The sequence below is a fragment of the Carcharodon carcharias genome, chromosome 15 (genome assembly GCF_017639515.1).
Source record: "Carcharodon carcharias isolate sCarCar2 chromosome 15, sCarCar2.pri, whole genome shotgun sequence".
NCBI lineage: Eukaryota > Metazoa > Chordata > Chondrichthyes > Lamniformes > Lamnidae > Carcharodon > Carcharodon carcharias.
In genome coordinates this window covers 109149629-109177416 of record NC_054481.1, presented here as the reverse complement: position 1 = coordinate 109177416, position 27788 = coordinate 109149629, and the positions used below count along the sequence as shown (strand labels likewise).

General features: G+C 40.8%; 1 protein-coding gene across 10 annotated transcripts in view; it reads left to right on the top strand.

The window, feature by feature from the left end:
- ubr4 (ubiquitin protein ligase E3 component n-recognin 4) overlaps positions 1 to 27788 on the top strand; it is a 183920-nt gene that overhangs the window by 18829 nt on the left and 137303 nt on the right. For 9 of the 10 annotated variants that reach the window (XR_005945414.1, XM_041207463.1, XM_041207467.1 and 6 more), the window contains exons 11-25: positions 1477 to 1667; positions 4412 to 4511; positions 4963 to 5100; positions 6060 to 6177; positions 7229 to 7416; positions 9677 to 9836; positions 10935 to 11020; positions 12825 to 12994; positions 13381 to 13663; positions 15348 to 15492; positions 19358 to 19437; positions 19736 to 19864; positions 21013 to 21195; positions 22014 to 22136; positions 23792 to 24021. Coding sequence is in view for 9 of the 10 variants with exons in the window: in XM_041207463.1 (XP_041063397.1) it covers positions 1477 to 1667; positions 4412 to 4511; positions 4963 to 5100; positions 6060 to 6177; positions 7229 to 7416; positions 9677 to 9836; positions 10935 to 11020; positions 12825 to 12994; positions 13381 to 13663; positions 15348 to 15492; positions 19358 to 19437; positions 19736 to 19864; positions 21013 to 21195; positions 22014 to 22136; positions 23792 to 24021 (2324 nt within the window). In the remaining variant the exon portion in view is untranslated. The remainder of the gene's footprint in view (positions 1 to 1476; positions 1668 to 4411; positions 4512 to 4962; positions 5101 to 6059; positions 6178 to 7228; positions 7417 to 9676; positions 9837 to 10934; positions 11021 to 12824; positions 12995 to 13380; positions 13664 to 15347; positions 15493 to 19357; positions 19438 to 19735; positions 19865 to 21012; positions 21196 to 22013; positions 22137 to 23791; positions 24022 to 27788) is intronic. The other variant, XM_041207469.1, reaches the window with a different exon arrangement.

Genomic DNA, 27788 nt, shown 5'->3' with positions numbered 1-27788 from the left:
AGCTTGAATATCAGGCCAAAAGCCTTTGTAGTGTCCAGAGCAGTCAGTCACTTCTTTATGTTAAGTGGAGTGAACTGAATTTTTAAAAATAGTAGCATCTCTAATGGCAGGAACCTCAGGAGGACACCATGTAAGAACTTCATCTGCAAACACTTCAGCCTGGTCTCTTGCACTCACATGCTAGGCTTCATGGTTAAGAGATAGGGATGTTCAGATCCTCATCCTCTTATTTGCTGCCTGCCTGTCCATCAGCAACCTCAGCTGGATGTGGTTGGGCTATAGAGCTTTGCTAAGATCTGTTAACTGTGGCACTGCTTCGCTCTGTCTACAGCCTACTGATGTTGATGTTTAGCAAGTGGGTAACCTTCTATGATAGATTTGTTATTAGTTTCATACCTCATTCTAAAATATGTATGGTGCTGATGCTGGCATATTCTTTTATGCTATTCATTGAACCAAGGTTGCTTGCCTAGTGCGAAATAAATATATTGGATCGTTAGGTTATAAATTGTGGTGGAATACAATTTTGTTGCTGTTGATGGCCAGTTTTAGACTACTAGGTTTATCCTACATTTGCCCCATTTATCACAATGGAACATTTTGTATCCACAGTGGGCTATATTTTCCCCTTGTCTCAGTTTGGTTTAGCACTCCGCTCTGGGTTAGAATGTTGAGTTCAGGTGGGTAGTTCAAAACGAGCACTTAATGCAGGCTGATACTTCAGTGGAGTACTGAGGGAGTGCTCATTGTTAGAGATGCTGTCCTTTGCAAGAGACTTAAAACCAGGCTCCATCTGTCTGCTCAATTGGGTGCAAAAAATGTCATGGTAGCATTAAGAGAAGAATCCTGGGTGTTATAACACATCAGTTAACACCACCTAAAATAGCCTGTGATGATTCAACTGATTGCTGTTTGTGGGATCTTTAAGGGAATTTGCTGCTCTGCTTGTCTACATAACGATGATTGCATTTAAAAAGCACCTTGTTCAAAATGAATAGCTTTGTGATTCATAAGGATGTAGTAAGGTATTATGTAAATAAAAGTTATCAATCATTTATCTGTTAGCAAGTTTCAGTTTAAAACTGGATGATTACAAAGGAGGGAACACTACTTTATACTTCTGCTTTGTTTACTAAATGTTCCTCTGTTTCACTATGCACTTCCTAAACCAATAAGAGCAAGACTTTGTGGTTTACAAGTTCAGACTGTTGTAATTAGGAAGATTTGTATGATGGCGGAACTTCACAATATGTAGTGACTATCAATGTAAATCTTCAATGCACTGTTTGAAATTCAACTTCACTGAAAGCAGTTCAGAAAACACAGAAAACAGTGGGGGATTTGAATGTAACTAAATATTCTATGCAAAGTGGTATCCCATTAAACTACTATGCTATGGATATGAAGCTAAGTGCATTTTTTGAAAGCAATAATTTGGTTGTTGACTGAATTGTTCTTTGTGTCTTCTCCCACCAGCATTATCAGAATTTCCAATTATTGGGTGCCTGGTGTTTGCTAAACAGTCTCTACCTGATCCTGAACCTCAGTCCTACGGCACTGGCAGACAAGGGTAAAGATAAAGACCCACTGGCTGCACTGCGAGTTCGTGACATTGCTGCCCGTGTGAAGGAAGGAGCTGGTTCCCCCAAACTAGCGCCTATTAAAGGGTCAGTGAAGAATCCATAGCTAAGTTTCCAGAATTACTGGCGCCTTAAAATGGTGGTTGGGAGGTATAATAATGTGTAATGAACTCTTACACATTCAGTTCCAGCCTGAAATAGTGACTCTGCTGTAACTCTGTGCTTAATTGCAAATAAAAACGTTAAATTCTGAAACTGTACAGCAGAGCAGATAGATGATGGGTCCCTTCCAAACATTACATTAACCATTTTATTTTTCAGATGTTGAGGGAATAGCATCTTGCTTTAATCCCAGATTCCTAGTGTTCAGTTTTCTAATCTCTCTATGTAGCACCATAAAAAAGTTACCTACAGAAAGAGGCCATTCAGCTCATCGTGCCTGTGCCAACTGGAAAAGAAAAAATTAAAAAACTAGCTGTCCGTTTTAATCTCACCTTCCAGCATGTGGTCCGTAGCCTTGCTAGTTACAGCACTTTAGGTTCAGATCCAGGTGCCTTTTAAATGAGTTGAGGGTTTCTGCCTCCACCACCAAACCAGGCAGTGAATTACAAACACCTGTCACCCTCTGGGTGAAGAAGTTTTCCCTCTAATCCTTTTACCAATTGCTTTAAATCTGTGCTTCCTGGCAGTGGACCTCTCTGCTAGGGGAAACAAGGCATTCCTGTCTACTCCTGTCTAGGCCCTTCATAATCTTGTATGCCTCAATCAGGTCACCCTTCAGCCTCCGCAGTTCGAAGGAAAACAACCCCAGCCAATCCAATCTTTCCTCATAGCTGTAATTTTCAAGCTCTTGTAAATCTCCTCTAAAGTCTCTTCAGAGCAATTAATCCCTTCCTGTAATGTGGTGACCAGGACTGTGCACAAAATTCCAGTTGTGGCCTACCAGCGTTTTATACAGTTCCATCATTACATCCCTGCTTTTGTATTCTATACCTCATCCAATAAAGGATTGCATTCCAAATGCTTTCTTTACTACCATATCCACCTGTCCACCTTCAGGGACCTGTGGACATACAAACCAAGTCCCTTACTTTCTCTACCCCTCCCAATATCCTCCCATTTATTGTGTATTCCTTAGCTTTGTTTGTCCTCTCCAAATGCATTACCTCACACTTCTCTGGATTGAATTTCATCTTCTCCTTTTCCGCCCACTCAACCAAACCATTGATATAATTCTGGAGGCAACAGCTATCGTTTTCATTATCAACTACGAGGCCAATTTTTATGCCACCTGCAAATTTCCCAATCATCCACCCATGCTTAAGTCCAAATTATTAATATATACAACAAATGGCAAGGGACCTGACACTGAGCCATGAGGAACGCCACTGGAAACCATTTTCCATTCGCAAAAATATCCATCAGCCAATACCCTTTGTTACCTGTCACTGAGCCAATATTGAATCCAACTCGCCACATTCCCCCACATCCCATGGACTTCTACTTTTCTGACTAGTCTGCCATGTGGGACCTTATCAAATGCCTTACCAGACAACATCCACTGCAGTACCCTCATTAATCCTCCTTGTTAATTGCTCAAAAAATTTGATTAAATTAATAAGGAGCAACCTTCCCCTAACAAAACCATGCGGAAATCTGATTAATCCGTTCCTTTCTAAGTGACAGCTTCTCCTGTCTCTCAGAATTGATTCCAATAATTTGCCTACTACTGAAGTCAGACTGACTGGCCTATAATTTCCTGGCCTATCCCTTGTACCCTTTTTAAATATTCATACAATGTTTGCAGACCTCCAGTCCTCTGGTACTTCGCCTGCATCTAGTGAGGATTGGAAAATAATCCTCGGAGCATCTGCTATTGCCTTCCTAGCTTCCTTTAACATCATGGGGTAGAGTCCATCTGGCCTTGGTGCCTTATCCACATTCAAAGATGTCAATCCTCCAGTATTCGCCTCTCATTATGCCTATTGTATCCAATATTTCACACTCTTCTTTAACTAGAATATCTGCTTCACCCCTCTTAGTGAAGACATAGACAAAGCATTCATTGAGAACCCTGCCCATGTTCAGCATCCAAGCACAAGTTACCATGTAACATCTCTGGCCCTACCCTTTCCTGAGTTAATCTGTTGCTCTTAATGTACTGGTAAACCATATTTGGGTTTCCTCTAATTTTACCAGCCAATATTTTTTTCTTATCCTCTCTTTGCTTTCCAGTTTCCTTTTTTACTTCACCCCTGTTCTTTCTATACTCCTTTAAGCTTTGCACAGTATTAAGCTTTTTGTGACTGTCATAAGCTTTCTTTTTCTGCTTTATTTTACCTTGTATACTTCTAGATAACCAGGGGACTCTAGATTTGGCAGTACCGCCCTTTTAATCGTAATTGCACTTGGTTTTGTTTTGATTATTTTAGTTTTATCTTGTTGACAGTTTGGACAAAGTTTATATTTATCCCTGCAATAGGGCAACTGAGGGGCATGAGACTGTGCTAGGGCACTAATTCATGCACTCGGTTACCTCTGTTGTGAGATCCAACTCTTGTTTGTGGTTGTTGCAAAGAATTGGCATTGATATCCAGAGAAAATCTGGCAGAAGCTTGGGAACAGGCCACTAGCCTGTAACCTCACCAAGGGAAGTTGCAGGGAAATAACTGCAGAATGCAGGCAATTAAATGGGACCTGGCTAAATTTCTATTTGGGATGCTTTTGTTGATTGGTTTCTATACGGTGAATGATTTGACGTTCTGCAAGTCGACCCTTACTGCAACTTTTATAAAGGATTGATATTAATCTGGATTTGTTTTCCCCCATAGACATCAAGGATTTGGTGTCCTGTCTGTGGTTCTAGCAAATCATGCTATCAAACTGTTGACATCACTGTTTCAGGATTTGCAAGTAGAGGCCCTTTACCGGGTAAGTGGAGCTTATGTGTTTGGTGTAGTGGGTTACATGTAAGGAAACCCTTGTTAATTCTTTTGAAGTCTTGTAGCAACAGTTATTAGCCTGGATTTTGGATGCACTGGGATTAAAATGCATAAAGAGGTGAAATGTAATCTAGTTTGAATGTATGAGGGATTGTGTATGAAAAGTAAAAATGATGGACTGGAATTTATATCATGCCTGTGTCCCAAAATGCATTGCAACCATTGAAGTACACTGTTGCAATGTAGGTAATGCGACAATCAATTTGAACACGCTCCCAGATTATGACCAAATAGTGTGTTTTAATGGTATTAGTTGAGGGATAAATATTGGACCAGTCATCTGAGGGAACTCTCACTCTCTTTTGTTATCAGATATGAATATTGCTATAGTTAGACTTCTGTACTGAAAAATCATAATGGGTATCTTTTGATTTCAACAGGGGTGGAGAGGTGATGGACCACCTGCAGAGCTAAATATCATGGCACAAAGCTCATCTATTCAACGTGTGCAAAGATTGATTGAATCTATCCCACTCACCAACTTGCTTTTCACACTGCTGTCGACATCTTATAGAAAGGTAATCACTTTTCACCACAGAGTCATAATACATAATAAATAAAATGGCTCATCTTGTCTGTGGTATCTCTTTGATAAAGCAATCCAAAGCTCACCCCACTGCCCCACTGTCTTCCCATAGCTCTGTATGGTTTCAAAACTAATCAAGTTGCTTCGCTGTCTCCTCATAATGCTATATCAATCTAAAACTAATCCCACTGTCTTGGTCTCCCTATAAGCTCTGTATCAATTCACTTGATATATCAAACTTAATTCCATTGTCCTGTTCTTTCCCCATTAATGCTGTTATCAATCCAAAACCAAACCTATTGCATAGCTCTCTCCACATAGGTCTGCATCAACTCAAAACTAACCCCAAGTCCGGCCAAATCTCTCCATATCCTTGTATTAATCCAAAATTAACCTCATTGCACCCATCTCCCCATAAACTCTCTATCAATTCATAACTAATTCTGCTGTGCTGCTTTCTCCATGTTACACTATCTATCCAGAACTAACCCTACTCAGTTGTTCTCTCCACATCGCCCTGCATCAATCCACAACTCATTACACTGCCCATCCCTCTCCCTGTGGCTCTGTATCTTCCTCCGCTTCTGATATTTAGCCAGTATTCCCATAAGAGATACGATAGTCTCAACCACTCCCTGTGGCAGGGTGTTTTATGCTTCAGCAGCCCACTGAGTTTTAACCTCTTCCCTGATTATCTTAGTGATTTAACTAGAGGAAATACGCGTACCCTGTTCACTGTCCAAACTCTTCAAAATTTTGAAATTCCGTATTAAATTTTTTTACTTTAGTAGAAATTAGCCCAGTGTCCCAAGTCTCTAATAATTATAGTTCATTGTTCTCACTGTGGAGTCTCAAGTCCTTGCTGCACTGTCTTCTTTAAAGGCACACTATCTCTTCAGTTCTCCTAGAAACAGAATTGTTGCTAATTATTTGTCCTTTTTCTCTCCGTAGGCCTGTGTCCTTCAGCGTCAACGGAAAGGCTCTGTGAGTAGTGACGTCAGTGCATCCACTGATTCAAACACTTATTATGAAGATGACTTTAGCAGCACTGAAGAAGATAGTAGCCAAGGTAACAAAAGCAAGTCTCAGGAATTATGTATAAAACTAGTGATGGGTGAGAGTTCAGGTGCCATGAAACAGGGAATAGTTAATGTGAGGTAAAAGCAAAATACTGTGGATGCTGGAAATCTGAAACAAAAACAAAAATAGCTGGGAAAACTCAGCAACATTGACAGCATCTATGGAGAGGAAGACAGAGTTAACGTTTTGAGTCCGTATGACTCTTCATCAGAAGAGTTCTGATGAAGAATCATATGGACTCGAAACGTTAACTCTGTCTTCCTCTCCGCAGATGCTGTCAGGCCTGTTGAGTTTTTCCAGCTATTTTAGTTAATGTGAGGTGTTTGACTCAGACACAAGCCAGATTTCTAAAGTATAAAATAGTACCTGCTTTGCAATAAAATTCTAAAATACATATTCATTTCTGGTTAAGTATTTATTAATCAGGCTAGTGATGTTTATATCCAGTGGATCGGTGTGCGAGTGTGCTTGTGTCCAGTGACACATTCTGCCTGAGTGTTTAGTACTTTCCAGCACTAGAAAATCTAGGGTTATTTTAATGAGAACAAACAAAGCTAAAAGGAGATCTGATAGAGTTGGTCAGAATTTCATGAGATAAATTGGGGAGGGGAGAGGAGAAGTAAATTATTTCTACTGTACAAGGAACTGGTAACTAGACATAAATAACCAATAGGATAAAGGAAAAATAAGATATTTTTTAACACAGAGGGCTGTTAGGGTGTGGAATTTAACACCGCAAGCAATGGTGGAATCAGAATTCATTTGCTTTTAAAGTGGATAAATATTTGCAAAAGAGAAATATAAGATGGTATGGAGAAAGCTGGGGAGTAGGACTAATTGAACAATTCTTTCAGGGAGCTGGTATGGGCAGAATGGACTGACTGTTTTCCTTCCATACTGTAAATTTCTGCAATTCCATTTTGTGATTGTAATTCAATAATAATCATGCTACCTGTGGGTTGTGCTATTGAAGTTTGTTTTTTTGTTATTTAATCTGCCTTTGATGTGTGTGCTGTATCTCTGCATTGTTTATATTACAGATGATGACAGTGAGCCAATTCTTGGCCAGTGGTTTGAGGAGACCATCTCTCCCAGCAAGGAGAAATCAGCACCTCCCCCTCCTCCTCCACCGCCTCCTTTGGAGAGTTCTCCACGATTGAAGAGCCCAAATAAGCAGTGTCCTGGAGAGAATGGCAACATATTGGCGAGTCGCAGAGACCCTGAGCTGGTGAGTGATATACAACAGTATTTAGGTAGAAGGTAAGGATAATCTGTCTTTGACAAATCTGGACAAGTATTTTATGTGTTCCCCGTTGAAGATTGAATCATGGAAATGTTACTGAAGTTACAACATGGAAACAGACCACTTGACTCATGTCAGTATTTACCCTACACTGCAAGCAAGTAGTCTGCTTCACCTTTATCCACACTGTTCCCATAGACGTTTATTCCATTTTTCTTACATGAATAATTTTAAAAGGGAGTTGGATACGTACTTGAAGATGATGAACTTACAGGTTTATGAATAAAGGCAGGACTGTAGGGCTAAGCCCAACTATGCTGTTTGAGTGAGCCAGCATAGGCATGATCCGTTCCATTATTCTATCTCATCTCATTCTGAATGTTGACATTGTTTTCGCCTCAGCCATTAACTAGAAGTGAATTCCACAGCTCTCAATTCTGAGTGGAAAAGTGATTGTTCTTGCTTCCTGCTCTAAACCTCTTACATTAAGCTGAATTACTGCCTTGAAAATTTTGTGAACCTTCCCTCAAATCACTCTACTCTTCTACAGCACTGAGTCTGCTTCCATTCAAAGTACAATTACTCCTATTAACTTTTTTTACCAAAATGTAGCACCTCATGTATTGAATTCCATCTGCTACTTTTATAGTCCATTTTCCCATCTGATCAATATTCTTCTGATGCTTCCTTTAGTTTCGAAATAATTAACTGTACCTGTTTAATAGCATCTTTAAATCCCTGCAAATAGAAATGGCCCCAGAACTTAACCCTATTGGGCTTCATTATTCACTTGCATATACTCTGGATAAGCTGTTCTTAATTCCTAATTTTTGCTGTCTCCTGTCTAATCAGCTTTTAATCCAATTTGTTACTCCGTCCTTAATTCCATACCTCTTAATTTTCTCTACTAACCTGTGTAGTACTTTGTCAGAAGATTTTTCCAACCTTTGTGTATATGGCGTCCACTGCATTTCTCCATTTTTATTTGTTTATGTGATGTGACATCACAAGCAAGGTCAGCATTTATTGTCTGTTATGACACAGCAGTTGTTAAAGGCTGTTATTTAAAATCCCTGACATAACCTATATTTTCAATTGGTATGCTTGAGATGCAGCTCTAAATTCAGGAATAAGACCACGAGTTCGCATGAGGTTTTTTCATCAAACTAAATGAGATGTTTATTGACTTGCAACAAATTAAACATATAACATGGGTACAAATTACTACTACCATAACTTTTAACAAATTCCCAAATTAATCTCCACTAAGGCAACAGCAACCCATAGCTTTAACCAGAAACCAGGCAAAGCATTTTCACCTTACGAATTCAAAATGAGGTTCCTTTGCAGATAGTTGTCGGCTTACAGCTGCTTTTATGTTACATGCCTCTGTCCTGCGCACACAAATTCCCTTCAGGTTTTACCCAGCCCTTCTCTTTAAATGTAAATTTTCATTGTATCACCAGGCCCTTTGAACAAATTACATCTATTTATTTATCGGGGTGAAGCAGTAAATCTCTTGGAAAGGGAGCAGCAGAAATTGGATTGTGTAGGAGGTGCTAATGCAAGGCAAATAACCTGACTGTAACATTGCAACCACATAGAATGAAGGGTGGATCTGACTTTGGGCCGCAGTTCCTTTGTCTGGTGCTACAATTTATCTGTTAGCTACGGATGTTTTCCTGCTTAATTTGTGTCTATAGATGTTGTTTTCTAATTTATTCTTTTTCCATCTTGAAGATGCTAACTCTGTTTGTGTTCATGGGGCACCACTCACCATCAGATACCTTGCCCGCCAACAAGATACTTGCATCAGACACTAATCCTTACCACTGGTTCATGCATGGGCATGTTCCAGTAGTGGTCACCACAAAGATATCAGAAGTGGTAACCCTGTCTGGTTATTTCCTTTTAAGGATGCTGAGGTCAATTATAGCACCTGAGCTGCTGCTCTGATGAATTTACCTCAGACTAGGGATTGATTCAGGAACATTCTGACCTGTAAAGCTAGCAATGTACCATTGTTACCTTTAAGGTTTAAACTTAAGTAGCACATGACTGAGGAGTTAGCAAGAATTAACTGTTTTACAATGTTGTTGCTTACATGTAGAATTGAATATTAGGATTAGAATTCCATTCACAGGTATTGGAAATGGCATTGGTGAAGAAGTTGCTGGAGAATGAAGATGATCGACTTCCAGTAAAATCTGAATATTTAAAATACTTTTTAAAATTTGTTTTTCAGTTTCTGAGCCTGGCTTCAAGTATTTTTAATTTCATTACATCTTCGATGCTGAACTCGAGGAACAACTTTATCCGGAATTACCTGAGTGTTTCTCTGACTGAACAGCACATGATGACATTAGCCAGTATCATTAAAGATGTGGACAAAGATGGAACAAAAGGTCAGCAAGCTCTTTTAGTGATGGCAACCAACAAGCTGTAGCTGGCATTCAGAACAGAGGTCTGCTTAAGCCTTAGTTGTTGGTTGTGGCCTCTAAGTCTCATTTCTAAAGTGGAAGAGGAGTTGCTGTTCGTTCACTTACTGGTCCTGTATATTGCAATGCATTAGAATGGAGGACTTTGGACCTTCTGCCTGTCCATCCATCATGAAAGGAAAGTGCTGGAGACCCACTTGTCTTGTGAGCAAGGGTTCATGTACAGAGGAAATGAGTGAGAGGTTGGCAATTGTAGTACTACATGGACTAATGAAACAACACGAGCAATAAGTAAGAAGACTTTACTCTGGAAAGCCTGTAAGGTTTTGAAGAGATAGGGGACAGAGCACTGGAGTGGGACTAATTGGATAGACCTTTCAAAGTTGGCACAACACAATGGGCTTCCTGTGCTGAATATTCTAATCAAAACAAAAATAAAATACTGTGGATGCTGGAAATCTGAAATAAAAACTGAAAATGCTGGAAATGCTAATCAAGTCAGGCAGCATCTGTAGAATGAGAAACCATTAACATTTCAGTCAATGGCCTTTCATCAGAACTCGGGAAATGTAGTAAAATCAGTTATTAGGGCAAACTTAATCATGGCTTCTTAAAAATAAACTAATAAATGCCAGCTTACAGTTTCAAAATGGGCAGAATCTACCTTGCCAAAGGACTTTCTTCTGAGTTGATATCCCAAGTAGATATTGGAAAACCCTCTACCATAGTATACTTAGACTTCCAGAAAGCTTTTTAGAAAGTTCCACATGAAAGGCCCTCAACACAAGCTTAATATAGTGTGTATCCAAGGTAAAATTTTGGAAAGCATCTTGTTCAAAGCTTCTTTAACTTTTTATTTTTCTGATTTATTGTTTTATTTTTCTCATTGGAAACTTTCTATGACTGAGGCAACTCTGGCTGATTTCTTAAAGCCTTGATAAGTTGTGGCTGCCATTTTAAAAAATTGGTTTTTTTTTTACATCTTTGGGTAAAACATTACTTTTGTATTCTGTGTCCCTCTGTCTCCCTTTCTTGTTGACATTCAAAGTTTTTATTTTTGCATAGGACCATCAGATGAGGAGTTTGCAGCTGCATTATATCACTTTAACCATTCTATGGTCACGTCTGATCTTCCATCACCTATCCTGCAGGTGAGTTCACAGTGCATCACTGACTGTGCTTAATTAATGTTGACAATATGTTTTTGTGTGTATGCTTCCCTCACCTGCTATTGAATCCACTATGTGATATTAAAGATTGAATGATAATGCATGAGGGTGGGCTTTATTTCTTGATATCTGTGAAATGGTCATCTGTGAATAACAAGCTTGTCTGTTAAAAATGAAAATTTACATCCAGAGTTACTGGCCAGAATGGTAGACTGTGGTATTTCACGTTAGGGGAGCTGCAGTGAGGGCTGAATGTCTTTCTAGCCACATGCTTTCTATGTTTCTCTATTGTGTAAAGTTTGAATTGCAACACAAGTTTCTCTTCTCCCCAACTTCTAATGTTGTGAGACAAGTCCTTTCAGTTTTATTTGTTGATGTACCTTTGTTATTATTCAATGTGTGCATCCCTCATTGAATAGCTCCTTCAAATCAACATCCATCATCCTTTGAACAGTGTGCAGGTTCGATGCAGAAACTAAGCTTACTCACTGGGGAGGCAGTGGCATAGTGGTATTGTCACTCATATCCCAGAGAACCAGGGCAATGCTCTGGGGACCGGGGTTCAAATCCCACCATGGCAGATGGTGAAACTTGAATCCAATAAAAAGTCTGTTTTGTAAAAACCCATCTGGTTCACTAATGTCCTTTAAGGAAGGAAGTCTGCCCTCCTCATCTGGTCTGGCCTACATGTGACTGTGGTTGACTCTTAAATGCCCTCTGAGCAAGGGATTGGGAATGGGAAATAAATGCTGGCCTAGACAGTGATGCCAATGAATGAATTTAGAAAAAACACTAGTGAGTTTACCCAACAAGCGGTGAGAATGTGTAACTTTCTATCATGGAGAATAGTGTAAATGCATTTAAGGGAGGCGAGATAAGCATATGAGGGAGAAGGGCATAGAGGCTTATGAGGAAAGGCTGGAGGAGGAGACTTGAGTCGGGCATGATTGCTGACGTGTGGACTGTTTGGGTCATATGATTTGTTTCTATGCTGTATATCCTGTGTAATATGAAAGGTTTAAAATAGACATTGGAATAGCTTGCAAAAAGTGCATTGCTTTCGTGCTGCTATAGACAGCTGTTCAGGAGGAACTGGGTGGTTGGGTTGTGCTCTAGTGCATTTGATGCCTGTTACTAAGTAAATGTGTGTCTCAGTCCCAGATACTATTGTGTTAATTTTCTGAAGTTGTGATTGAAACTAGTTTTATGTACTGTTGGCAGTGTTGACTCTAATGATAGGAGTGTCAAAGTTTCAGATATGAAATAATCAGGCTCATGACAACAAATTGTCTTTTGTGACTATATTCACAGCATTGCAAAATACAGAACGAGTATAGTTACCCAATTCTGAATAGAGATAAAACAGCATCTTTGGTGAACTTCTTGAGGTCCCAGTCTATGTTACCTAAGATAATCCCCAATTTGTTGACTCAGTTTCCTTCCTGATCTTGTTTTTAACCATTCTCTATGCTCTTTTGCTTATTATTTTTGAGCAATTCATTATTTTTATCTTGTCAGTGTTGCAACCTGTATTCTTTTGCAAGCTGACACAAACACAACGTTGTTATAATTCATTTGAATTATTATCTATCTTGTAATATGGTATTTAGCCTATTTACATAGTAACCTTTTTCTCATATTTCACAACACATTTGCAGTTTTGCCCAACAATGGAACTGAATTCCATATATAACACGCTGATTAACAAGCTGGTGTTGTGCATGAGTCTAGTATTGTGGTAATCACATTCAACATCATGGTGTTAACTATATGGTATTTTACTCAGAACACTTTGCTGCAGCAGCTGGGAATCGCGCCATTCTCTGAGGGTCCGTGGCCGTTGTACATCCACTCGCAGAGTCTTTCTGTGCTATCACGCCTGCTGTTAATTTGGCAGCACAAAGCCAGTGCACAGGGTGAGCCAGATGTACCAGAGTGTATGAAAATCTGGGAAAGGTAAGGTATTCTTAATACTAACAAAACTCTTGAGAAAGATTGAAGAAACCTAAAGAGTCCTGTCATGCATCGTGCCTTTTGTTGTTCTCCTGAATGGAGTGTAGAATTAATGTTGCTTGTTATGTTTGAGTTCATTTTGCTGAATTGAGAGAGGAAAAGTGGTGGTCGTCTTTGACACCAGACATTGAAAGAGTGAAAACCCACCTGTGGACAGAATCACAGATGGAGGGAGTTATCGGCCCCATTGCTTTGGCTGTACAATTCCAGAATCCGTAGCTGATACCACAGTCATCACTTGTTTACCAATAGTTTTATAGCCTGCATGAGTAACTTTATTCTCGGCACAGAAGAGTAAACGAATGATTGTCTCCTTTTTCCCCGGTTAGGTTTATTGGGACACTGAAGCAAAACATATTCCATGGTGTAGTACCAACTGACTCAGAGGATCTGAATGTTGAGCACCTTCAGCTCCTACTACTAATTTTCCATAATTTCTCAGAGAGTGGCCGGCGTGCTGTGGTCACAATGTGCATTCAGGTGATTGTTGAAGTAGCATCTAAGGCAGAAGCTCAGGTTCGCTGTGTGCCACTGACACTCGCCCGACTGTTGCTGGTTTTTGAATACATCCTTCAGCAATATTCAAAAGTGCCAATCTACCTATTTGAACAGGTAAGGACCGATTGATCTGTTGACTGAATATGTAAGTTATAACTGATCCCATAATGCCAAACTGCAATATTGTGTTGACCCTATTACATTCTGTTGAACAAAACGTGTAGGTTAAATGATTGCTGGTTATGAAACTACAGGAGGTTTATGCCATTTGAGAAACGGGTACAGCGCCTAGGGTACTGGCTGAATGCATTTGGCAGTCTCATCACCAAAACCTGTCTTGTGCTTTGTTCACTGTTTTGTTCTGCTGGCCTTGCAACTTAGCCAACTCATTTACGCTAAGAGAAAGACCACATGGAACTAGGTATTGAGTATGTGCACTGTATTTTGTAAATCTAAATATAACATTTTATTTTACCTCTTTTTTGTGCTATTTTTGCAATCTTGGAGCAGTTGTTTGATTTCGTATTCAGATTGCAACAGAGGTTCAGTAAATATGATTGTTGAAACAAATAAAAGGGAACTGAGGCAGAGCCTCCTGAGTGAAAGTCATACTTGGGAACACTGCTCTGCTTGGTAACTCTGCTCTGATGAAGACTTTCTATTTACTGCATTCCAGTCAGTGCTCAGGAGCATGAATTAAACCCTGAGTTGCTTTCCCTCTTTCTTCCCCAAAGTCATATTTACTCAGCAGAACAAAAATGGCAAATTGTATTATGTACACCCTGATTTTACACAACACACATTGAAACACTGAATAAACTTCACGTAGATAAACTCAAGAGCTAAAAGCTGCTGACAGACTACAGGAGAAACTTTTAACTTTCGGACAGCCATCAAGTCCAGGAAATATGTTTTCAGCTCACCTGCTGTGACACTTAACATGTTATAGTAATACAGATTGACTTAAAGGTCAGCAATAACTTCAATGTGGTTATGTTAACCTTAAGTTAAAGTTGACACTTAAAATATTCTTTTCTTCATGTGGCATTGACTTCTTTGCATGGTGTCATAGGCACCAGTTGCCATCCAGTGCTTCGCCCAGCTAGATATTCTTTTACTTCAGACAGTGGATGTCAAGAAGTTAGTCAACTGTGGGGTTTTTTTTAAGTGAGCCTGACCCTGTCCTTGCCCATTTGCCACTTGTCTTTCCTTGCAGTGATCACTAAATACAGTCGCAGAATTGTCAGTGAAAGTATTTAAGCAATTTCAGCAAAGAAAATTAAATGAAATTTTCTACTCAATCCTCAGCCTTGTTTGTTCAGATTTTCATTTTCTCAAGCTGAACCTCGCATTTCACTTTGTTTTAGCCCCTCACTCTTGAAGCCTAATTTTCTGCATTTTTGTTTGTTCCTGTGTTTTGTTTAGCTTCTGCTTTCTTTCATTATTCCTGCAAATGCCTGTGTTGTTTGTCTCTGCTTTCTAGGTGTTCAGTTTAAACTTCTGCCTTAGGTCATTCGTTCAGTCACAGCTATGTATTTTTTTCCTCTCAGCCTCATCAATCCTATGTTGAGCCTGCCATTCAATTAGTCAGCATGGGGGCTCTGAACTCAACCAGTCATTTTGTATCCTCAATTCTGCTTGATATACACATGAGATTGTTATCATTCTCTCTCCTTCAGATGCTGTTTGAAAAAGTGAACTTAACAACATAAATGCAATACTGTCGTGGCATATGTGGGGCAGCCCATATTAGAGCATGTCTTTGGCTGACGTTATGGATGTTTAATCTTTGCTGTAGATTCAGTACAATCTATTAACCCCACCAGTATACGGTGCTGGTGCCATCGCCAGTGGCACCCAGGAATCTGGTCGACGCATTCAAGTGCCACTTTACCATGGATTTAAGGAGGTTGAAGAAAACTGGTCTAAGCACAGTGGAACAGGTATGGCAAAGCTAGGCGAAACACAGTGGGACCACTGGTCCCTATAATTTTCTTTGTGTACCATCTTTTTATTGCACCGAACAGTACATTCCAGAATGCAGCATGGCCACGCAGCTTGGAAAGAACATTGCGTAGGAAAGATATGGCAGAGCCAGACTAGAAACAGTTGGCAGGTACTGCAAGCTGAGGATGAATGATGAAAAGATAGAATTGTAGAATGGTCATGCTGCGTGACAAAAGGTGAGACTGGAAATATCAGGTAATGAGAATGTAGATAGCGATATTTGTAGAAGAGAGGGATCAGTGGAATGGTTTATACTCTGGTTGTGGGAATTAGTTGAATGAGAAAATGTCAGAAATTCAAAGCACAAAAGATGAATCTGTCCCTGACAGTGCAATATTTGAGGGCAGGAAGCATGGAGGAATTGGGGTAAAATTCAGAGAAATCTATAAACCAAATCAATAAATACAGGTTAAAGGGGCACTTTATTTAAAAATCAATCTGATAAAAAATGATGTGAATGTTTTAGACCTTGAACAGGAAGGAACATTTTAAAGATGCATAAGAACGTAACAAATAGGAGCAGGAGCAGGCTGTTTGGCTCCTTAAGCCTGCCCCACCATTCAATAAAATCATGGCTGATCTGTCCCAGGCCTCAACTCCTCTTTCGTGTCAGCTTCTCATATCCCTCAACTCCCCAATATTTCAAAAATCTATCTACCTCCTATTGAAGTACTTTGTGATCCAGCCTCCAGAACTCTCTGAGATAGAGAATTCCAGACATTCACTACCCTCTGAGAAAAGAAATTTCTTCGCATCTCAGTTTTAAATGAGTGTCCCCTTATTCTGTAACTATGTCCCCTAGTTTGAGATTTTCCCACTAGTGGAAACATCTTCTCAACATTTACCCTGTCAAGCCCCCTCAGAATCTTGTATGTTTCAATAAGATCGCCCCTCATTCTTCTAAACTCCAATGAATAAAGGCCTACCCTGTTTAGCCATTCTTGATGTCTACCCCTTCACCCCAGGAATCAGCAAAGTGAATCTCTTTTGAACTGCCTCCAATGCTAGTATATCCTTTCTTAAATATGGGGACCAAAACTGTACAGAGTACTCCAGATGCGGCCTCACCAGCACCCTGTACAGTTGTAACAAGACTTCCCTATTTTTAAACTCCAGCCTCCTAGCCATACAGGCCAAAATTCCATCAGCCTTCTTAATTACTTGCTGCACCTGCATGCTAACTTCTTGTTTTTTATGCACAAGAACACCCAGATCCTTCTGTGCTGCACTTTTTTGGAGTCACTCTCCATTTAAATAATAGTCTGCCTTTTGATTTTTCCTACCAAAGAGCACGACCTCACACTTTCCTATATTAAAGTACATCTGCCAAGTTTTTGCCCACTCACTTAACCTATCTATATCCCCTTGCAGATTCCTTATGTCTTCATCACAACATGCCCTCCCACCTATTTTTGTATTGTCAGCAAATTTAGATACATTTCACTCTGCCCCCTCCTGCAAGTCATTAATACAGATTGTAAATAATTGCGATCCTAGGACTGATCCTTGTGGCACTCCACTAGTTACGTCTTTCCAACCTGAAAAAGACACAATCTAGATTCTCTGTCTCCTGTGTGTTAACGAGTTACTCAATCCATGCTAATACATTACCCCCAATATTGTGAGCTCTTAGCTTGTGCAATAACCTTTTTATGTGGCACCTTATTAAATGCCTTCTGGAAATCCAAACACACTACATCTAATGGTTCCCCTTTATCCACTCTGCATGTTATATCCTCAAAGAACTCTAGCAAATTTGTCAAACATAATTTCCCTTTCATAAAACCATGTTGACTCTGTTTGATTGTGTTAAGCTTTTCTAAATGTCCTGCTATTTCTTCCTTAATAATGGACTCTAGTGTTTTCCCGATGACAAATGTTAGGCTGACTGGCCTATAGTTTCCTGCTTTTTGTCTCCCTCCCTTCTTGAACAGGAGTGTCACATTAGCGGTTTTCCAATCCGCTGGGACACTCCCAGATTCATGTGAGTTCTGGAATATTTTGACCAATGCCTCCACTATATCTGCAGCCACCTCCTTTAAAACCCTTGGATGCAGGCCATCAGGTCCTGGCGACTTGTCTGCCTTTAGTCCCATTAGTTTCTCACTTGTCCCTCATGATAGAGACTGTTACAAGATCTTTCCTCCCATTAGCTCCTTGCTTATCTGATATCTTTGGAATGTTTATCGTGTTCTCCACTGTGAAGACTGATGCAAAATATTGGTTTAAATTATCTGCCATTTCCCTGTTCCCTGTTATCAATCCTCCAGTCACGTCCTCCAAGGGTCCCGCGCTCACTTTAGTCTTTCTTTTTATATTCCAGTAGAAGCTCTTGCTGTTTGTTTTTATATTTCCTGCCAATTTACTTTCATAATCAGTTTTCACCCTCTTTATTAGCTTTTTAGTCATCTGCTCCTGATTCCTAAAAAAAGCCTCCCAATCCTCTGGCCCACCACTAGTTTTTGGTGCTTTGTGTGCCTTAGTTTTTGATTGGACACTCTCCTTGACCACCTTTGTTAACCACAGGTGGTTCATCCTTCTCATCGAGTCCTTTTTGACCAGGATAAATTTTTGTTGAGTGTTATGAAATATCTGCTTAAATGTCTGCCACTGCTCAAGCACTGATCTTACCCTTAATCTATTTTCCCAGCCCACTTTAGACAACTCTTCATATATGATGCATCTGAGCTAGGAGGCTTCATGATAGGGAGCTGGATGTTAGAGGTTGGTATCGAGGACAGCTGGGTGTGGGACTAGTTAGAAAGAAAAGGCTGAGCAAGAGGGCAGTTTAGTATAGATATGAGGGGGCTGGGCGTTGGCAACATCTGGTTACACAATGAGGGTCAGAATGAGTGATGTTCGCAGTGAAGGGTTCCAGTGATCTGAACGACTATATAGATACGAAAGGACTGGGTATTGGGGGTGGCTGAAACAAAAACAGAATTATCTGGAAAAACTCAGCAGGTCTGGCAGCATCGGCGGAGAAGAAAAGAGTTGACGTTTCGAGTCCTCGACCCTTTGACTGAACTGAGTGAATCCAAGAAAGGGGTGAAATATAAGCTGGTTTAAGGTGTGTGTGTGTGTGTGTGTGTGTGTGTGTGTGTGTGTGTGTGTGTGTGTGTGTGTGTGTGTGTGTGTGTGTGTGTGTGTGTGTTGGGGGGGGGGGGTGATGTGGTGGGTGGGAGGGGAGAAGTGGAGGGGGTTGGTGTGGTTGTAGGGACAAACAAGCAGTGATAGAAGCAGATCATCAAATGATGTCACAGACAACTATATCTATCACTGCTTGTTTGTCCCTACAACCACACCAACACCCACCCCCCCCCCCCCCATACACACACACACACACACACACACACACACACACACCTTAAACCAGCTTATATTTCACCCCTTTCTTGGATTCACTCAGTTCGGTCGAAGGGTCATGAGGACTCGAAACGTCAACTCTTTTCTTCTCCGCCGATGCTGCCAGACCTGCTGAGTTTTTCCAGGTATTTCTGTTTTTGTTTTGGATTTCCAGCATCCGCAGTTTTTTTGTTTTTATATATATTGGGGGTGACTGGGTTGGTTGTTGGACAGCGTTGGTAACAGGGCTGGGTGTTGGAGCAAGAGGGATGGGTAGCTGGATATTGGACAAGGTATTTCAAACAAGCTGGCTGGGCTTACAATCTTCTGTTCCTCTGTTGTTGTGTTAGTACTGTCTGGGATATGACTTAAGGTCATATACAAGGATCACTATAGAGTAATTTATAGTCTATGCTGAGTTTTTATTGCTGATACTGAGCTGCTGCTTTTCCACAGATTCAACGCCTTTGCCCAAATTCTACAGCATTCTTTCACATGAGACATCCACTGATGACAGGAGCAGATTGGATGAGATGGTGAGAACCATATAATTGGAGTTTCGGTGGTGGGGGGGGAGATAGTGGAATTCTGTGTAAAGTTGTAAATTTGTACAGTGTACAAGATTGGTAATAATACAACCGGGTTATGTAGTGTTTGTGTAACTATAATATTACAGTGTGCTGCATTGGCAAATTGTGTGGAGTATGGAATTTGCCTACAGACCTGCATGTAATGGGGTTTTGATGTTTATTTGAAATTTGTCCTTACAATTGTTTGATACTGCACTTAGAGACTTGGTTTTTCACTTTTTTTCTCTCCTCTCTTGTTCCATAGATCTGTGATGATCTTTGTGCTGGTGCTTTGAAGTATGATGATCTGTATGCATCACTGATTTTGCTGTTAGCAGCTGGCTCTCAATTTGACACACTCAGGAGGGAAGAGCACAAGAATGCAACACCTCTGGTAATGCACAGACTTTTGTTAGAATCATAAAACCTTGGAACACCATAGGAGGCCATTGGGGTCATTCTGTCTGTGCTCACTCACTAAGAAAGCTATCCACTTAATTCCTTCCCACCCTTTCCTTGTGCCCTTTAAATACTTCTTTCTCAAATCCACTTCTATAAAAAGTTATCCTGTTTCCACCGCTATTTCTGGTAGAGGGTTCTGTTACTTAATAACCTTTTGTGCAAAAAAAAATCAAAAGTTTGCATCACTCTTTAGTTCGTGGTCTTAAATTTATAGTCTCTAGTTATCAATTAGCATTCACCTCAATGTGGCGGGCATGGGCTGTATAGACTATAAGGCTTGCCTGAGGATGGACAGTGGTGTCGAGCAGTCTTTGCTTTGGTAGGTTTGTTAGGTATGTCACGGTATGGGCAACAGCCACTCGTATATGTGTGGGGAATTTTTCTTTCTTTCAACTGCGGTGACCAAGAAAACTGGGCATCACAGTTATTGCTCTGTTTCCTTATTTAATTGTTCACTCTGTTGAGTTGAGATTAAATTGTATTAGTGGTTCTGACCTGGAGAGTGGGTGAAGAAGAAAGTTTGGAGCGCTGTCCTTCCAACCTCATTTGGTCTGAGCTGGCTGTGTGTACCTTTCATCTCATTCCTTGATAAATATTTTCATTGACTTTTTAGGTCTACAGATATACAGGTCTACAGGTGTTACAGATTTTGCAGATTTTGTGCCGCTTTTCACAATTCTTAAAAAGCTGGTGTGGGCCCTAAGTTGGGAGAGTAAATTTTTTAGCATTTGGTAACATTTTGCATCTATTGTCACCATAATGCTATTTTCACAGCATCACCTTCCGTTGAATTACTTTTCAAAGTTGTGACTGTGCCACATTTTTAATCTATTACTGATGCAAATTAAAATTCATTTCTAAGTTAATCTTCAAAATAGGGAATCTAGTGTGTGCTGCACATGTGTTGAAAAATCATTGTTGATTTACTGTAGGTTGCACAAATCAAAATTTTAACCAATATGTGTCTTTTTGGGCCAGCCTGAGTATGTTTGGACTGAAAGTCTTTCACAGTGTTTTTAGCTTTGTGTGAATCATTGCTTGAGAGTTCCTGGCTGTGTTCTCACTGACTTTTCCTTCTAGGAGGCATGCTCCATTCAGTACTACTTCTTGATCTTGTGGAGGATCCTGGGTATCATGCCTCCGTCAAAAGCCTACATTAACCAAGTGGCATTGAGCACAACAGAGCTGAGTGAATGCGACATCCTGCACACACTTCGTTGGTCATCACGACTATGTGTCAGCTCCTATGTAACCTGGATCAAGGTACCAAAGATACAAATTCTGTGGAGACATGATGAGGAGGTTGCTGACCATAAAAGCTCAAAAAGAATCTCTCTTAGTGAAGCTTTAGTTGTAGGGAAAGGAACTGTACAAATGGTTAAAGTGGGGCGGTGGGGGTGGGGGGGAAGGAGAAAGAATTGTGTGATCGAGAATGTATTAGCAAGGAAACTGCCCAGAATGTACAACATCACAGATGATTTAAAAAAAAAAGTGCTCTTTCAGGTATTATTTTCTTTTTTTAGATTTTTTTTCCCCTATTGTCTTAATGGTGCTGCCTCATGCCAGGCTCCCAATTTCCTCGACCAAATTGTTTCACATGTGTGAGCAGTGATAGTGCTGTCAGACTGTTTGGTGGCTGCATTACAGGTGTGCTAAATCAAGTTCTTGCCAGATGGCTATGTACTTTCCAAAAGGGGCTTCTTGGTAGAGGCTATGAGCAGAAACCTTGAAACCAGGGGTGCAGAGGTTGCTATTATTACATTGACTGCTGCTTTAGCTGTTAACACTGCAAAACAGGCATGAGGCTTTGAATCTCTCTGATTTGTTTGGTACAGCTACAGTATTGTACTGGGCAGAGCGTTTACCAATAGAATCAGTAGCATTGGCTATCATAACTTAAGCTTTCCTTAAGCTATGAACCCACTTAACATAAGAACAGCTGGAGGATTATTTGGTTATGTAACTGTAAAGGAAATATTAAGTAGGTAAAACATGGCCATTTTCAATATGACAAAGCCCAGTTGTTCAGTGTGTTGTTTAGTACCTTGATTTGACCAGTGTTTGATTTTGTGTTGGTAAAGGATCACCTGGTTCGACAGGGCATGAAGATAGAACACGCTGGCTCGCTAGTGGAACTGGCCGTCACCAAGTGCAGTTCTGTGAAGTATGATGTGGAGCTTGCAGAAGAGTATGTTGCCAGACAGGTAAGAAGGATCACACCAGCATTTTCTCTGAGTGGAGGGGGGTGTTTTTCTTTGTAAGAGGAGTATTTCTTTTTGAGGAAAGTACTCTCCTGATGGTTGTTTTTCAGGCCGTCACATCGAGTGCTGTCTGCATTGGCATGATATCGTCCAAAAATACTTTTAAGGGCTGAAGCTGGGTCAAGTGGAAAGGGAGAATTATTAACGTGAATACAAATATTGACTGTGCATCCTCAGTGCAGTAGTGGCACTGATAGCAGGCCAGGCTTGCTTAGCCCCCTGGATGGGTGAGGCTCTCTGAGAAAGAAACTAAACCAATAAACAAATTCAAGGCAGAAATGTCTGCTGAAAAGGGAGATTTGGGGGCACTCTTATTAGGTCACAAAGAAACTGGCAAGAGACTTTAAACACCACATATAAATACTGTGGCTACAAAAGCAGGTCAGAAGCTAGGAATCCTGCGATGCATAACTCGCCTCTTGACTCCCCAAAGCCTGTCAACCATCTACAAGGCACAAGTCAGGAGTGTGATGGAATACTCCCCACCTGCCTGGATGAGTGCAGCTCCTACAACACTGAAGAAGCTTGACATCATCTAGGACAAAGCAGCCTGCTTGATTGGCACCACATCCACAAGCATTCACTCCCTCCAGCACCGATGCACAGCAGCAGCAGTGTGTACCATCTACAAGATGCACTGCAGGAACTCACCAAGGCTCCTTGGACAGCACCTTCCAAACCACAACCACTACCATCTAGAAGGACAAGGACACCAGATAGATGGGAACACCGCCACCTGAAGACTCACCATCTTGACTTGGGAATATATCACCATTCCTTCACTGTCGCTGGGTCAAAATTCTGGAACTCTCTTCCTAAAAACATTGTGGGTATACCTATACCACATGGACTGCAGCAATTCAGGAAGGCAGCTCACCACCACCTTCTCAAGGGCAATTAGGGATGGGCAATAGATGCTGACCCAGCCTGCGACGACACCCCATGAACGAATAAAGAAAAAAACCCCAGTGAAATGCCCTATGAAAAACAAGCGTGGTTGAAGGAAGCATGTTGGATTCTGGTGTAGAAAGCTGCATCAGCTGTTTAATGTCAGATGGTTTAATGTGCTGATGCTAACCAGGTGACCACGTGTACTGCAGATAGGACAGATGCTGATACCGATTATAAAGTCTGGGAGAGAAGATGGACCTATGTGGTCCCATTCTGAGTGTCTGACACAGGAATCTCTAAGAAAACATTGAAATAGAATCCGTGTGGAAAAGTGCTGGAGGTGAATCTTTAGCAACTCAAACACAATGATGACAGACTGAGGTGTACTTGCAACTAAGCGAGTTGTATGTAAAAACCCAAAATAGAATTGAATGTCAGTAATTACTTCCTTGCAAACCTTCAAGGCACAGAACGATGAATGGTGCAGACAACAGCTTCTCTAGGTCCTGGATGTTTGTGTGTGTGTGTGTGTGTGTGTGTGTGTCAATCTGTCTCCAATTAGCCATTAATTTATGAAACAATTCTGACTATTTGATCAGCTCATTCCTCCTTGTAGTTGCTAATTGACAAAATAGATATTGCATTCACGGTAATGTTATGTTGAATACTAATTCATGAGATTAATTAGGTTTTTCCTTCAAATTTAGATTTCTTCCTATTGTGGAATTGATGCGAGCATTATCCTCCCGCTTAGCCGCCTCCCAAACCTGCAGACCATCTACACGCTTGATGCGGTCATTTCAAAGGTCCAAGTGTCTCTGGATGAGTATTTCTCCAGGGTGGCTGCGGAAACAGATTCCCATAAAACATCTGAGATCACAAAGAATCTGCTTCCTGCAACTCTTCAGCTGATTGGCATCTATGCTGCATTTACCAGGTATAAATTTTGGATTATCTGATAGTTTTGACATTAGTTGCTGTTTGAAATGCTATCATGGTGGTCAGTTTTGTTCTGCACTGAGAGTTGGTGAGAAAGTTTTAAGGGTTAATTTCTATCTAAAGTCTATTTTTTAATTTAGCAATCAACTAAAAATTACTCCTTACGCTAAGAGAAGTTAAGTTTATTCCAGTCTTAAACAGGGGTGTACAAACAGAGCAGCTGCAGCTAGTTATTAGGTAGCTAGCTTAAACTGGTTTTTAGAAGCTTGAATCAGTTGTTTTTAAGAAAGCATAAAAACAGGGGGTCCTCAGTGCTGCTTGGTCTCCCCTGTGTGCTGCACATAAGTGTGTCAAGCTGGGAGTTTGGTGAGTGAAGGAGGTGCTCCTTTTTCTACCTTTTTCAGCCTCCAGTAGTTGGCTCTTACTTTGGTACAGGGGAAAAAGTTGATTGGTGAGTAATTGGTAAGTTATTCTACTTGTTCTAATTGTAACAAATAGTTTTTAAAGTTATGGTGTGGCAGGTCAGCTCGGCCAAGTGAAATGTACATCCTGCGGTATGTGGAAAGTCATGGTTGCATCATGTGTACTAGACGAACACCTCTGTAGGAAATATCACCGGCTGCAGACGCTTGAGCTCCAGGTTTTGGAACTTGAGCGGCAGCTGAAGTCACTGTGGTGCATATGCAAGGCAGAGAACTAAGTGGATAGCACTTTTAGGGAGGTGGTCACAGTGCAGATTAGGAACGTGCAGGCAGAAGTGGATTGGGTAACCGCCAGGTAGTCTGAGAACCTGGCAGGCATTGTAGGAGTACCCGAGTCGACCTTGCTTGCTAATTGGTTTTCCATTTTGGATGCAAGTGAAAGCGATGTTCCTCAGGGGAGTGCAGCCAGACCAAAGTCCATGGCACCATGGGTGGCTCAGCTGCACAGGACAGGAGGAAGAAAGTGGAAGAGCAATAGTGACAGAGAATTCCATAGTCAGGGGATCAGACAGGCATTTCTGCAGCTGTAAACATGATTCCAGGATAGTGTGTTGCCTCCATGCTGCCAGGGTCAAGGATATCATGAACATCCTTCTGGGGGAGGGTGAACAGCCAAAGGTCTGGTCCACATTGGTACCAGTGATATAGGTAGGAAGAGGAATGAGGTCCTGAAAGCAGATTTTAGGAAGTTAGGAAGGAAATTAAAAAGCAGGACCTCAAAAGCAGTAATCTCAGGATTACTCCCAGTGCCATGTGCTAGTGAGCATAGGAATAGAAGGATTGAGCAATTGAATATGTAGCTGGACGATTAGTGTGCGAAGGTGGATGGGCATCAGACTTCTGTGGCACTGGGACTAGTTCTGGGGCAGATGGGACCAGTACAAGCTGGACAGATTACACCTTCACAGGACCAGGACTAACATCTACGCAGGAAGATTTGCTGGAGCTGTTGGGGAGGGTTTTAACTAGCTTGTCAGGGGAACCTGAAGTGTAGCTCAAATTGGAAGGAAGTAAAGCTGGTAATAGGAAGTAGAAACGTAGCAAGTGAAATTAGAAGGCAGACCAAACGATGGCAAACAGCAACCAGACTTCGAATGTGGAATAATATTAAAAAGACAAAGTTAAGGGCACTCTACCCAAATGCACGCAGCATTTGCAACAAGGTGGGGGAACAAATAGAGGGTAAATGGTTATGATTGAATTGCCGTTACGGAAACATGGCTACAAGGTGACCAAGACTGGGAACTGAATATTCAAGGATATTTGACATTTAGAAAGGGCAGGCAAAAAGGAAAAGGTTTTGCTGTTGCGCTGATAAGGGACGGGATCATACATTAGTAAGGGAGCATCTCAGATCCAAAGAACAAAATATAGAATCTGTTTGGATGGAGCTAAGAAACAGCAAGGGACAGAAAACATTGATAGCTGTTGTTTATAGGCCACCAAACAATAGTGGTGGTGTGGGGCATGGGGCAGGAGATTAGAGAAGCATGCTGCATGGGTAATACAGTAATCATGGGTGACTTCAATCCGCATATAGACTGGGTAAGTCTAATGAGCACTAATGCTGTGGAGGACTAGTTTCTGGAGTGTGTTAGGGATGGTTTTCTAGAGTAGTATGTTGAGGAACTGACTAGAGAACAGGCTATTTTGGAACTAGTATAATGTAACAAAGAGCTAATTAATAATCTTGTTTTAAAAGAACCTTTAGGGATGTGAGAGCATTATGTTTGAAAGTGAGATAATTCAATCTGAATTCACGGTGTTAAATTTGAACAAAGGAAATTATGAAGGTATGAGGGGCAAATTGGCTAAGGTGGATTGGGAAAACACATTAAAACGTATGATGGCACACACGCAATGGATAATCTTTAAAGAACTATTACATAGTTTACAGCAACTACACATTCCTTCAAAACACAAAAACCCAAAAGGAAAAATCAGTCAGCCATGGCTAACAAAGGAAGTTAAGGATTGTAAAAGAAAAGACCTATAAAGTTGCTAGGAATAGTAGTAAACAACAGGATTGGGAGCATTTTAGGATGCAGCAAAGGAGGACCAAGAAACTGATAAGGGACCATAGAATCTGAAAGTAAAGTAGCAAAAAGCATAAAAATGGACTGTAAAAGCTTCTATAGGTATGTAAAAAGGAAATGTTTGTCTAAGACAAATGTGGGCCCGTTGCTGGCAGAGTCAGCAGAATTTATAATCAGGAATAAAGAAATAGCAGAGAAGCTAACTGATTACTTTGTGTCTGTCTTCACTGAGGAAGATACAAGAAATCTCCCAGAATTGGAGATCCAAGGGATTAGGGAGAATGAGGAAATGAAGGAAATTAGAATTAGTAAGAAGGTTGTATTGGAGAAATTAATGGGACTGAAGGTTTGTCATGTCCCCAGGACCTGATATTTTACATCCCAAAGAGGTAGCTATGGATCTAGTGGATGCATTGGTGATCATCTTCCAAATTCTATAGATTCTGGAACAGTTCTTGTGAGACTGGAAGGTAGCAAATGTCACCCCGCTATTTCAAAAGGGAGGGAAAGAGAAACTGGAGCTACAGACCTGTTAGCCTTACATCAGTAGCAGGGAAAATGCTGGAATCTGTTATAAAGGATGTGATAAATGGACATTTGGATAATAATGATCTGATTGGGCATACTCAACATGGGTTTATGAATGAGAAATCATGTTTGATGAATCTGTTGGAGTTTTTTGAGTATGTTACTAACAGAATTGATACAGGGTAGTTGGCGGACAGAGTGTACTGGATTTTCGGAAGGCTTTTGATAAAGCCCCCCACAGGAGGTTGGCTAGCAAAATTAAAGCACGTGGGATAGGAGGTAATATACTGGTATGGATTAAGGATTGGTTAACAGGCAGAAAACAGTGTAGGAATAAATGGGCCATTCTCACTTTGGCAGGCTGTAACTAGTGGGGTACCACAACTTTAGTACTTGGGCTGTAGCTGTTCCCAATATATATCAGTGATTTGAACAAAGGGACCAAATGTAACATTTCCAAATTCGTGGATGACGCAAAGCTAGGTGAGAATGTGTTGTGAGGAAGATGTAAAGTGGCTTCAAGAGGATTTGGACAGACTTGGTGAGTGGGTAAGAACATAGCAGATGGAATATAATGTGGAAAAACATGAGGTCATCCACTTTGATAGGAGGAACAGATGTGCAGAGTATTTCTTAAATGGCGAGAGATTAGAAAGTGTAGATGCACAAAGGGACTTGGGTGTCTTCGTCAGTAATTCACAGAAAGCTAACGTGCAGAT